General features: G+C 37.9%; 1 protein-coding gene across 3 annotated transcripts in view; it reads left to right on the top strand.

Annotated features, from left to right (window-relative positions):
- Positions 1-14,204, top strand: part of KHDRBS2 (KH RNA binding domain containing, signal transduction associated 2) — a 544,593-nt gene that overhangs the window by 250,658 nt on the left and 279,731 nt on the right. For all 3 annotated transcript variants that reach the window (XR_008425555.1, XR_008425556.1, XM_024576649.3), the window contains exon 4: positions 4,928-5,074. Coding sequence is in view for 1 of the 3 variants with exons in the window: in XM_024576649.3 (XP_024432417.1) it covers positions 4,928-5,074 (147 nt within the window). In the remaining 2 variants the exon portion in view is untranslated. The remainder of the gene's footprint in view (positions 1-4,927; positions 5,075-14,204) is intronic.

Below are 14,204 nucleotides of genomic sequence, written 5' to 3'. Positions count from 1 at the left end.
ATGTCTGGATCCTGTCTCCTCTTTGGGGAATTTCTCTTGAATAATCTGAACTAAAGTGAAATACCCAGTTGTGAGCTGACCAGAGTCCCTACCCCAAAACAGAATCAGGGTGTGGAGGGTCCTCACCATCCTGCCCCTGCTGTTGGACAGACTGTGCAGGGAAATGGAGAAGACCCTTCATGAAACCCACTCATTTTAGCAGTACAACATGAATATCCATGAGAAATTGTGCAGACTAATCTGAGCTCAACCTTAAAGACTTTGGATGGATGCCTTGTTGGAACTGATGGTTGCAAACAGAGTTAGGGGTAAAGAATGTAAGCCGCTCATGAAGGAAATGAGTGAGAACCGTGAAACTACTGGTTCCCCCAGCACCGACGGCACACAGCTACTAAATCCAAGCCTTGTGGGAGATGGGAAAGAAAAATCGTGGCAGGTGTGTTTGTTGTGTAAGGACCTGTGATCTGCTGTGGGGTGCTGTGGGGAGCAGAGGGCTGGGCTCCATGGGTCTGGATACCAGGAAATTGCTGAGACCCTTGGTCAAGGTCTCCCAGAAACCAGAGATACCCATGGGGAGATCTGAGTATATAAAAAGTTTACTTGCATTACAGTGACTATCTCATAACCTGACCTTTGGATATGAGATTATTGCCTGGATTGTAGTTCTACTCAATGATGCATACTCTGGATGAGTTTCTCTCCCTGTGCCATAATCTCCTCCTCAGTAAACTCAAGGGAATAATGTTATCTAACAGAAACTATACTTATGCAAATAAAATTAGATAATCCATGGAAAGTGCTGTGTATACCTTTGACCTAAAAAGCAATATCAAAATTATGACTTTATTTCATCACTATTATTATTGTAAAAAGAGACTTAAAGAAAATACACTGAAAATGCTAAAAGTGTATCTTGAACTGTGTGCATGTTGATTTTTTAAAAAAAATATTTGTTCTTTTGGGTATTTTTCAGGTTTTCTTCAATAAACATGTTATTTTGAATTAAGAGGAAGATTTCTCATTGTAAAATGATTTCCATATCTGAAACATTCTTTTGTAGAAAATAAAATACAAATGATAATCCGACAAGAATACTTTCTGAAAACTTTTTTTAACAATTACATGCACGAATGCAATTTAATTAGGCTCTATTTAATGCCATGCTATTCTCTATAACATAACTAATAAAAACTGGTATGTTTTACTTATATTTTACCCAAAGGTATAACATGTGGGGATATGTAAAACTAAATTTGATATATTTAATGACTTTGTTTAGAATCTTCTATGTTTAGCAACTAATAATTTTACTTAAAATAATTAGCTTGTGATTCCTTTGTAATAGCTAAACATTTTCTGAAGGTCAGTGGTTAAAGCAAATAGCCTCAATGGGATAAATGTACCTTTATCAACTGAGTGTACACTCTTCTAAACAGTTTTGCACCCTGCCGAGAAGATTTACGGTTGAGTATGTACCCTACATTGTTTTCCTGTGCTCCCTGGGCCCTTCTTCGTGCCTTTTGGATGGGGATCCAATTTTCTAAAGTCAGCTTTGGAACTATACATCTCAATTTACACCCGAGATGTTTCTAGCATTTCTAATTTTCTTAATTTATTTTTATTTATTCATTTTTTAACCTCTCCTTGTTATTATGTTCCCTGTTCTCTCTAGTGTAACCGCCCAGGGTACTGTGATCTTTGTTACAAAACATGCAAAAGGTAGTTGGACAGAAACATAAAAACACTACTGTCCATTCATGATCCACTTATTAGATAATGTATTTGTTGCAAAACTAAACATTTTTTTCAAAATATATTTGGAATTTTGTCTAGGAAATACCTCAAGAGGTTGTGTGAAATTACTATTAGTGCACTTAATAGTGTCCCAGCTCTTCTGTTGGCCGGGACGGCTGTGATGTCTGCCTATATTCAAATGAAGCTTAGAGCTTTCTGTTATAAACCCAGCGGGGGAGGGGGGCGGGGATATAGTATGGTTTTTTTTAAATAAAATTTGAACATTCTGGCAGACACTGGTTAACTATTCACCACAATTAGATTTAATAATCAAGTGTCATTTTACCTAGTTCTGACTGAGGGCTTGCATGGGAAAGACAGCTCATTGTCACCCAATATCCATTCTCACTTTTTTCTGTCAGCTGAAGCCCTTACATTGTAGATAGTCTATTGGCTGCTCCGTCTGAGACCACATTCAAGCCTCGGTGGCATCCAGTCCACCATGTGACTACAGTCTTTCCAAAGAGGTGTGAGCAGCAATGATGTATGAAACCTCTGGCATATGTCCTTGAAAAGAAGCTTTTCACTGTCTACATTTTCTTTCTCTTCTCTGTGGAGTGGAATTCAGAAGTGATGATGGATAGCCTCCATCAACTTACACAAGAACGGTATCCTAGGTAGTCGCTTGAGTTAAGAGGAGGAACCCAATTCCCTGGATAGGAGGAGAGAACCACCTGCTCCTCGATCTGCCTACAACTTAGATTTTTACTTGAGAGAGAAGTCACTCTCCTGCTTGTTGGACCTACATTCATTTTGGTCTCTGTTGAAACAATCAAACATTATGTCAAAACAGTCCTTGAGAATGTAAGAAAATATTTATTATTTCAATAAATTTGCTTAGCATTTTAATATACAAAACATACTTCAATTTTCTCAAAACTCACACAGTCCTGTGAGATAAGTAATATATGTTAATTTCACAGAGGAAGGAACGAAAGCTTGGGAAATTTTACTCCGTCAAAAGCCACCCCAGTGAGTGAGTTCAACTCTGACAACACCTTTGAAGACATAGAATCTAGTTTTGAAAATAACCCATAGTGGCTCATGACAGGTTCTGCTGTGTTGACCTTCTCCTTTGAAGACCTTTCCCATGCCGTCACCCACCTCACTGAGTCTTGGCTGGAGTCTTAATTAACACTTGACCTCTAGGAAGTTGCTTAATTTCTAAGGACCTCAGTTTTCTAACCTCTTTATAGAAAGGATTATGGGAAGGGGGAGTGGCAAATGTGTTTTCAAATGCAGACATATCTAATCAGGCTCATTTGATTTGAGAAACTTTAAAAATAAGCATTACAATTATTTGATTGCCATACCTCACAGTCCACAGGCCTTATAAAATGTGGTTAGCAAGTAACTCTCCATAGCCAGCTGGAAATCAGTTTGGGAAGTATTGAAATGGGGTCAGGGTCAGGAAGCCTCTGGGTTAAGTACCCCAGCACTTCGTGTAAATGACGCTGACTCCAGCATACACCAGCGGAGGGCATCCCGGCAGAATACAAAGGGGAACGAAATGTGTCCTACACCCAAGGGTGCATATTCTTCATTCGAGTGCTGCTTCTCATCCCCAAACTAAGATTGGGAACTAAGAAAAACTCCTTTAAGTAAAAACTCCTAATTCCAGGTAGAGGGTATGCTTAGGGGAGTGGAGAAGATTCCCAGGTTAAAAGGTGTAGCTCTTTGGGGGTTTGAATAGGCGAGGGATGGTCAGGGAAGCAGGCACTTCTGGTCTCACTCAGGGTGACCTTTTCTAATCGGATAAACACATTAACAGTGGCCGTACAGTTAAGTCATGTAGATCAATAGCAAATTAGCTTTTGTTTATCCAGCTTAGGTCTACGCCTTCTTAATTTCCATATACAACTAAATGTATCTTTATCTTTTGAAATTTAGTGAAACAACTGCTAGTTAACTGGGATGGGATCAAGTAAGGAAAAACATGACTAATATTACTTATGTCATGTGGTTAACCAAATTTTGCTTCCTTGAATTCCTAAAAATACCGTATTTTTCAGGTTATAAGATGCACTTTCCCCTGCCAAATTTGGGAAGAAGATAAGGGTGTGTCTTATAGTCAGAATGTAGCTTACCTGTCCTGCTGGGGGGTGGGGAGGTGGCGATGGAGCGGGGTCACAGGAGGCATGAGCAGGGCCACATTTTTTGCTTCAAATTTTTTTTTCCTGTTTTCCTCCTCTAAAACCTAGGTGTGTCTTATGGTCCACCACATCATATAATCCAAAAAATATGGTAATACAAATCTGGTTGCAAAATGATTTGGGCTTGAATCTCAACTTTGCTGATGCTACTGAGCCTTTCAAACTGAGTTTCCTAATCTGAAATCTGTGAATAACATACAAGGTTGTTATGATATTAGAGATGGTATGTGAAAAATAGGTAGCACACGTTAACAAAGTATGTAAGTCATATACTGACTTGCTCTGCACCTGTACTGAACTAGTCTTCACTAGTCACCTGGGTACAGTACTATGAAAAATCTGATCCAGTGTTAGTGATGCTGAGGATGTGTAGGTCGTGCATAATCAATGCCAACCTGATGCTTAACCACCATCTCTTCAATCAACTCCTATTGACCGAAGTAAGGCAACAAATCATAGAGAGGATGTGGGTGTGAGGCTCAGTGATAATCTGGGCCAGTGGAAACTTTGGCCAGGGGGTGAACCTTGGTTTTGCGTACTTTAATGGCGAACAAATAACCTTTCACCACCTCTCAAAAGGTTATTAGGAAGTTGTGGTTTTCTTAAAGAACAGTGATAATCTTTGGTCCATTCTCTGCAAAATATTGCTTGTCAGACACAGAAGCAAGCCTTTCCTTCCATAATGTAGTGGCGAACACTGAAGAGTTAATGGTATTTCTGTTACTTCTTTTCAGGGATTTAACATTTTCATTTAGCTGATTAAAATCTGTTGTAGATGATAATTACGCCAGGTTTTTTTTATCATTCACTCAAAAATGATTTTAAAATCTTTAAATGGCTTGTACCAGATTTTTATTTCTCAAAGGGTTTCTACTTATGGAAAATTTGCTTAAATTATACCCTTTTGTCGTAGTCACAGTAAATGTTAAATCAATCTAAAATGAGTAGATTTGTATTTCTAAAAATAACTTCTTTCATAGGAAGAAGAACTAAGGAAGAGTGGGGAAGCCAAATATGCCCACTTGAGTGATGAACTTCATGTATTAATTGAAGTGTTTGCGCCACCTGGGGAAGCTTATTCACGTATGAGTCATGCATTGGAGGAGATTAAAAAATTCCTGGTTCCCGTAAGTGTTTTTCATTCTTTACAAAGAAGTTTCTCAGCAACTTTTATTTTAAAAATGTTCCTTTGATCTTCACTGACTTTTTAGGAGGAAACTCATATTGCAAACTAATTATTCAGAGTTCATATAAATATAATATAGAATTAAAAAAAAAGGAACCTCTTAGCACAGGACCTGGCATCTTGACATGGAATGAAGTTTTGACAAAAGTATTTTTAATTGAATTTATTGGGGTGACATTGGTTCTTCCCCAAACCATAAGGTTTCAAGTGTGCAACTCAATAAAACATCATCTGAACACTGCATCATGAGCCCATTGCCACAAGCAGTATCTCTCTGTTCCCCTTTGCTCCTCTTTGCCCACCTTCACCTCCCTCCCTCCCACCTTTCCCTCTGGCCATCACTACAGTGTTGCCCATGTCTAAGGCTCATTCATGAATGTTCTTTGACGAATCCCTTCACCTTCTTTCATCCAGTTCCCCCACTCCCCCTGCCCCTGCAATCACCATACTGTTGTGTGTGCCCATGAGTTCTTTCCCTTTTTATCTTTGTTTCTTACTCTCTCTACCCTCTAACCAGCCCCAGAGCTGTCAGCTTGCTCTCTATACAAGTCTGTCTCTATTTTGCTTGTTAGTTCAATTTGTTCTTTAGATTCCACATGTGAGTGAAATTATGTGGTACTTCTATTGATGAGATGATAGCAGCATTTGTCTTCAGCACATTACATGCCATGTACCTGAATATAACTGTGAAGAATAAGACAACACATACGCACAAATACACATGAAATTGAATACTTTTCTTTTGTGTCTTAATAACTTAGTAATTGGCATTTTTTTAAATTTATTTTATTTTTTAAAGATTTTATTTATTTTTAGAGAAGGGAAGGGAAGGAGAAAGAGAAGGAGAGAAACATCACTGTTGGCAATTTTTAATTAATAAGGCATTTGCAGGTGTCATTGGAACAAAAGATTAGATATGTAATATTTGTAATAAGACAATGATATTTAAAAATATCAATGTATTTTTATGTCATAGTATTCAAAGTGCTGTCTCATTATAAAACATAATGTAAAATAATCAGTATTAATAGAACCAGACATTTATAACCATGAAGCAAAAATAGGGAAATTGCCCTATATGAGAGCAACAGAGAATGCTTGGTTAGTAAGGCAGCAAATTCAAGATTACATATTGAATAGAATTCTCTACTGATTTTCTAAAAAAATGAGAAAGATTAAATGAATGAAGCTTTTCTAAAGGTTGACAATTTAGCATTCTAGGAAGAGGTCATTCAAATAGAAATCTTGGCATCAGGCTTAGTGCTGAGAATAAGACAATCAGAACAGAATGCTGAGTGAGGTTTTCTAGAGTACCTGGGCAGAAAGAAGTCTTTCGGAGAAAGAGAGAGAAAGCAGAGAGTAGCCAAAATTACCCTGTGAAATGAAGAGCACAGTAGATTTCTAAACTAATGAATAAGCTCAGAGGAAATGGTGGATAAGGTTCATATTGACAATGATTTTGATAATGTGAAAAGAAAAGGAAACGAACATCAAAATCTATCCCCATAATCTATTTACATATATGCCTAGTTTAAAAATTTCTCTCAAGACAAGTTTATAGTTTAATGCCATCCCATTCAGATTATTACCTAACTTTAAATGCACACCAACTTTCTGCACAAATTGTTACCTGGTGCTTATCTGAACATCTCGGTAAATATATCCTGTATTTCCTAAGAATGAGGATGCTATGTATGTTCTCTCTACCTTTTTCCTCTGAATGAGACACCTAATGCTATAGGGTAAACAGTTTTACCATGTTTATCTCAGACCAAACTTCTCATGATATCGAAGATATAGAAAAATGCTAAGACTGCTTACACTACTAACTCATTTCATAACTGTAGACAATTTATTTAAATTTCCAGAGCTTCAGCTTTTCTTTTTCTTTTTAAAGATTTTATTTATTTTTAGAAAGAGGGGAAGGGAGGGAGAGAAACATCAATGTGTGGTTGCCTCTTGCATGCCCCCTGCTGGGGACCTGGCCACAACCCAGGCATGTGCCCTGACTGGGAACCAAACAGGTGACCCTTTGGTTCATAGGCCAGCATTCAATCCACTGAGCCACACCAGCAGGGGAAAGCCATGGACATGAACTATAGGGGGTGAACGTGGGAGGGAGGGGGTGGGCAGGATGGAGTTGAGTGAAGGGGTGGAAATGGGACAACTGTAATAGCATAATCAATAAATATATCAAAAAAATAGAGAATTGACTGACCTCTATCACAGTTATTGTGAATATTAAATGAGATAATGCATATGAAAGATATAGAAAATCAAAGAGCACCACAAAAATGGATGTTTTTAATCTATTTTATTTTTATAGTAGGTAGTCTTGGAATGACTTTCTGGGGTGAAATATGTAAGATGAAATACTATTTTATTGCTGCATATATATTGGACCTAGGTTGTAGGCTGGGTTAACCCTATTTTATTATAAATATTACCAATATATATTCCTCTTAGACCTCATGATGCTTGCGATCACTTCATTTATAACTTCTCCCCTGAAATATATACTCTATACAGGCAGGACTAGCAGGGCCTCTCTTGCATTCCCATCACTTAGAATCATGCCTGACACAGCACCTATATTTGTGTGCTAGTCTGTCTGATGGGATGGCTGACAAATGAGCACCAGGGCTGGTGCAGAGGGATAGAATGACTCTCTGGCCAGTTTGGAGGGGTAGCACCCCACATTCAGGGTGCTCTGTATACACATACAGGTCCAGGTGAAGACTGAACATCTTACCTTGGCCAGTTTGGTCTGTTCCTGTCTGTCTCTGGGATTTTATCTCTTCCTGTCCAACTGCCCCCATACTGTGTTCTCAACATGCTGGCTTCTGTTCACCTAATACTTCAGGCTCACTCTTCAGTGAGGGCCTTTGAAGGTTCTCCTCCACAGTACTGACACAGCTATCTCCTTCTCATTCAGGTCTTGCCTCAGCTGTTCGCATTGCAGGAAATTCTTCCCTGACCACAGAGTCTGAAACAGCCTCCCAGCATTTGTACGATTCTATTACATTTCACAGTATCACTGGCTACCTGATGTAACATTCATTAATTGTCTTATTATGCCCTAGCCCTCTTCACTTATTTACCTTCTCACAGCTCTTATCACCTTCAGATTATGTGCATTATATGTATGTATGTATTTTTAACTTATTTGTTACTGGTTGGTCTTCCCACTAAATTATTAATGTCCTGCGGGTGGGGGCTATTGTCTAGTTTCACTGCTTTATTCCCCCATTTTGAATTATGCCAGGTACATAGGAAGCACTTAATATTTTTATGAGCAAATAAATGATTGAATAGCTTTTAAAAAGTGTGTAATGATTCTGATATCTCTCCATGTTGGCTGAACAAACGTCACAGTCATTGAAAGTCCTCCTACTTGATAAATTTTCTGCATTTGCCTTTCCTGGCGCAGCACAAGCAAAGGGGAGCATCTGTCTCCTTCATCCATCACCACAACTGCAAGGGGCAAATGAGCTGCCAGTTCTTTATTTATTATATGAAATGACTCGATGATCCACATTTCTTTGGACATTTGATAATAGAGTCCACAGAAATGCTAGCATATCAGGTCATTAATGTTTATAAGCATCATTGATGAAGAATGTGTAGCCAGGAAGAAGCATGCTAGACAACATAAAAAGTAATGTGGAAGAGGGCTCTGGAGTTCCACTGCTACCCAGCTCCTCTACAAACTGGAGTGTCTTTTCATGGCTGGAAATGTGTCCTCCGTCCCGTCCTGTGTGTTACCAAGTGTCTGCACAGTTTACCCGATGTCCAGGGTTTGTCATCGTCTAAGATTGCTGACTTTAGAACACACAACTGTCCATAAAATCTCTGAATGCCACAAGATGTTGGAAAGCAAGACAGTTTCAGTGCCTTAAATGAATTGTTAGAGACAAAATTAGTATTGTTCAGGGAAAATTTCTGCTTGCTGGTTTTCACTGAGCCACTACAGTTTATCCAAACAAGTAGTGCGGCAGGTCAATAAAACATCGATGAATGGGACCTTGCTAATTTTAAATCTTGAGTGCTTGGGGCAGATGCTATATCAAAGTTTTCCTTCTATTTGCTAATTTGGCTTACAGATTACACCTGTTAAATAAATTGCTTGACAATGACAAAAGGGAAATAAAATCTTAAACTAATATATGTTTCAAAAATGTTACTGTCCTTGTTTTCCCTTGCCAAGCGGTAAAGGGGTAAACAAGTTCATTATTATATTTTGTAACACTCCTTTCTTTTATATTTAGGCACTAGGACTGCCACCCGTGGTTGGGCAGGTTGTGCAAGCTGGACCTTGCACAGCGCTAGGAGGCAGCACTCACATCATAGTTTGTGAATGGGACCCCCGGTAGCCCTGAAAACGACTTCCCTTTCTCCAATCCTAGTCAACAGATGAACTTAACAGAATGACACTGCCTTTCGTTCTCCTAAATTGGCTGACTTTCACCTTCAATTAAATTGAATTAGTAAGTTTTACTAATGCTTAATAATTAACTCATGATTGAAACATAATACATTGTGTTCTCATAATTAGAGCTTATGAAGCATTCAGCAAAATTCTGCTCATTGAATGTGAATTTATACATCCTTTCATCAAAAAGATGAAAGGAGGGGGTCGGTACAGACAGGAAATTAGATTTAGTTCACAGATAACAAATAGATTACTTTGTTACCTTTTGAAGAGTTAGTTATTGACAGAATTAAGATCACAATACGCACTTTTACCAAGACCCGTCATGACCTGGAATCTTTCCGAGTATGGTAAGCTACACAACACTAAAACGTTACGAGAACTTGAAAAGTATTTGCCGTGCTTGGGCTAAGCCTCTAATGGGCATCACTGGAGATCTGTATCATTTAAAGAAAAGGCTTTAAATTTCTTTAAATTTCTATATGTTTATGTATGTATATTATATATCTATATAAAATCTCCAGAGGGACATTTACAACTCCCCACATTTAGTTTCTTCTAAATGCCAGAATGAAAAACATACTGCTAGAAGCATTTTCTGTGCCTTCTATAACAACACCTAGGATGACACAAATTCATATACATTGTATATAATACATATTATATATAGTACATATTATACATGTACATATACATATTATATATGTATTAGACAATATATGTATTTATATTATGTATAAACTTTATACCTATGTAAGCTTATATCTGGGTTTGTGGTATGTGTATCTTTTCATTAGTCTAATCAGTTTCACATATCATAAGATTTTTAAGTAATTCAACACAGAATAAAAAAGCATCACTCCTATTTTTTTATTTGTTTCCTGCATTAGGTTGGATGTGCATCTTGGTGAGAGCCATGATTCTTGAAATGGGGCTTTTAGGACATATTATAACATCTCAAGTTTGAGATACTGCAAACCTGTGTATAAAACCTACTGAGAGTGTGACTATTGAGGAAAAGTAGAACCCTTTTCTTCTTTATGGTGAAAGCAAATAGAGGACATTGTTACCATCTGTTCTTCAAAGACAGTAATCCTAGCTCTGAGATGGGAAAGTGACACTGATTGCTAATAGAAATCACACATGAAAGTAAGTAGATATGAGGAAATTTGAAAAGAAAATCAGGGTATTTTCAGTCTAGGAGATGGAAGAAGACCTAGACTTTCATGCATTAAAAAGTTTTTTGTAAAGGTTTGGAAGATTATAAACTTAGGAATGTGTCTCTGTAATTTATACTATAATTTGATAAGAAGTGAATATTTGGTCAGAGTCCCTATGCAAGTAAATATGTAGGGGAAACAGTGTATTAAATAAAAACCTACCAGCCAGCAAAAGCAGCGAGGGTAGATGGTAAGACGCCCAAGGTTGGGAATGGGAGGTGTCTGACTGGCTGTGGCAGGAGGTCAGCATGTACGGCAGCCACATTCTGCAGGCAAGGGAATGATCAGTAACAGAGTAAAAAATAAATAAAGTTCAATGCAAAGAGGGAAACACGATCCATAACCCGATTTTATTCCTTTATTGTTGTGGTTGTTGTTCGATAACTGTCAAGATTTTCCCCAGATTGTTACTGTTAAAGCCAATTAATTCCCTTTCCTTTTCCATAATTAACCATATTTTAGTAGTGTGGTAGCTAATGGCACTAAGCACAAACCACATGTGTTTATGCAATTATTACTTACTCTGAAGTGTCTCCTGTATTGCTACAGCACTGTGATCATATTCTGCTTGCATTTGGAGGAATTTATAATCATCTAATATTAAGTATTTCTTCTTATCTGATAACCTACAATAGCTAACGCAAGCCACTAAATTAGAAAATAAATCATCACTAGTTCTTAGAATAGAACTAATAGTAATTATTATTATATAATAACTATATGATAATATAATTTATTACCATTATTATTAAAACCCAAGGCCACTTTATTTTCCTTTTCTTTTTATTTTAATCTTTTCTTTTTTTATTGAGTTTATTGGGGTGGCATTAGTTAACAAAATTCTGTAGGTTACAGGTGTACAATTCTATAATACATCCCTGTATATTGTGTTCATCACCCCAAGTCAATTCTCCACCATCACCATTTATCCCCTTTTATTCTCTTCCACCCCTGCCCCCTCTCCCTCTGATTAATCACATACTGTTGACTGGGTCTCTGAGGTGTTTTTTTCTTTTGCTTATTTCCTTCACCATTTTCACCCGGCCCCCAACCTTCCTCCCCTCTGACAGCTGCAGTCTGTCCCCTGTCTCTATAAGTCTGTTTTTACTTTGTTTTTGGTTTATTATCATCATTAAAACCACATATAAGTGAAGTCATGTGGTACTTGTCTTTCTCTGACTGGCTTAATTCATAGCATAATTTTCCCCAGGTCCATCCATGCTATTGCAAAGTCTAAGAGTTTCTTCATTTTTTACTGCTGAGTAGTGTTCCGCTGCGTAAGTGCACCACAGCCTTTTCATCCATTCATTTAGTGACAGGCATTTGAGCTGCTTCCACATCTTGGGTATTGTGAATAATGCTGCTCTGAACATAGGGATGCAGATATTCTTTCTGATTGGTGTTTCAGGATTCTTAGAATATATTCCCACAAGTAGAATAATTGGGTTATAAGCAAGTCCCATTTATAACTTTTTGAATTAACTCCATACTCCTTTCCACAGTGGCTGTACCAACCTGCATCTCCACCAACAGTGCACTAGGGTTCCTTTTTCTCCACATACAACAAGGCTGTCCAGAAAGTATCCAGCCACACGCTATGAAAAATAGAGACATTTATTGAGGCAGATACAAGATACAAGAAACATTGTACATAGGACGATGACACCTCAGGCCCCTTCAAAGTAGGCAACATGGGACCTCACACAGGTCTCCCAGTTGCCGTCAGCTACCCTGTCCTATTTTCCTGAATCTCATCAACAGTCTGAAATCTCTTCCCTTTCAAAGGTGATTTTAGTTTTGGGAAAAGCCAGAAGTCACAGGGTACCAAATATGGGCTGTAGGGAGGCTGAGTTACCTCAGTAATTTAATGTTTGGCCAGAAACTCTGCATAAACTGTGATGCATTAGCGGGTGCGTTGGGATGAAGAAGCTGCTGATCACCAGTTGCCCACAGCCACGGCCTTCTGAATCACCTGAATAGTTTCCGCAGAGGAATATTCAAGCTTAATGAAAATTTTTTATGCAGATTTGTTGTTCTACTTGCTCATTCATTTTGAATGCGATGGCCACACAATACACATGCTCACTCAATGACATCTATCCCCCCACTGACTAGTACAGTGAAGTTGTCATTGTTTACTCATGAGCAACCAGTCCACTGTCCTTGGCTGCCAGGTTACATTAATGTCATGCAGACCATTCTTGTTATATTAACAATGGCTGGACTCTTCCCAAACAGACCTTATACTTGCCAATATTTGTTTCTTGATTTATTAATGGTAGCCATTCTGATAGTAATATGGACAGTAATGGTAGTCATTCTGACAGGTTATACCTCATGTGGTTTTAGTTTGCACTTCTCCAGTGGTTAGTGACTTGGAGCATCTACTAACACCTATTCTTTTCAAACTATTCAAAATAATTCACGAGGAAGGAAGACCACAAAGCTCATTTTATGAGGCCAGCATTATCTTAATTCCAAAACCAGATAAGGACACTACAAAGAAAGAAAATTATAGGCCATTATCCCTGATAAACATAGGTGCTAAAATCCTCAAGAAAAATATTAACAAAACAAATACAGCATTACATCAAAAATATCACACACCATGATTAAGTTGGATTTATTTTGGGGGTGTGAGGTTAGTATAATATCTTCAAATCAATAAATGTGATACACCATGTAAACAAAATGAAAGCTAAAACCACATGATCATATCAATAGATGCAGAAAACGCATTTGATACAACCCAGCAGACATTTATGAAAAAATATCTCAGCAAAAGGGGAATTGAGGGAACACACCTCCACGTTCTGAATTCTCCAAGATCACACTTTTCATGAGCTCTTATTGCTTTTTAGATGCCAGCATCATTCTCCTGTCTCTCAGCACCTTGATTTCATCTTGATGAGTTACTTCTCCATTAACTGCCATTACAATTTAAAGAAACTGCTCTTGCAATCCCATGTGTAGTCATTAGCATGAAGACTTAGCAGCATTCTTAAAAAGGTATCTATGTTGCCCAAGATGTGCAGTTACTAAGGATACAGGCTTGATCTCCAAGGCAAGAATCTCACCTCTTAATTATTGGATTTTAGTATCAGTAAAATCTTAGAAGATTAAATAGAAATTTTATATAATACTCAACCCATTTACTAAATGCTAATCCTGCACTTTTACTTAATGAACAGGCCAACACTGACCTGCAAATACTTTAGTAGATGGAATCAACTCAAAAGACTCATGATTATTGAAGAATTTAGTACAAAAAGGAATCCAGACATCAAAGTAGCTCGATAATCAGAATTGTTAAAGTTTCCCTGGCTGGTGTGGCTCAGTGGATTGAGCACCAGCCTGTGAACCAAAGGGTTTCAGATTCTATTACCAGTCAGGGCACTTTCCCGGGTTGTGGACCAGGT

The sequence above is a fragment of the Desmodus rotundus genome, chromosome 11, assembly GCF_022682495.2.
Source record: "Desmodus rotundus isolate HL8 chromosome 11, HLdesRot8A.1, whole genome shotgun sequence".
NCBI classification, from domain to species: Eukaryota; Metazoa; Chordata; class Mammalia; order Chiroptera; family Phyllostomidae; genus Desmodus; species Desmodus rotundus.
The sequence above is the reverse complement of the archived record's forward strand: the minus strand, read 5'-3'. Positions and strand labels throughout refer to the sequence as shown.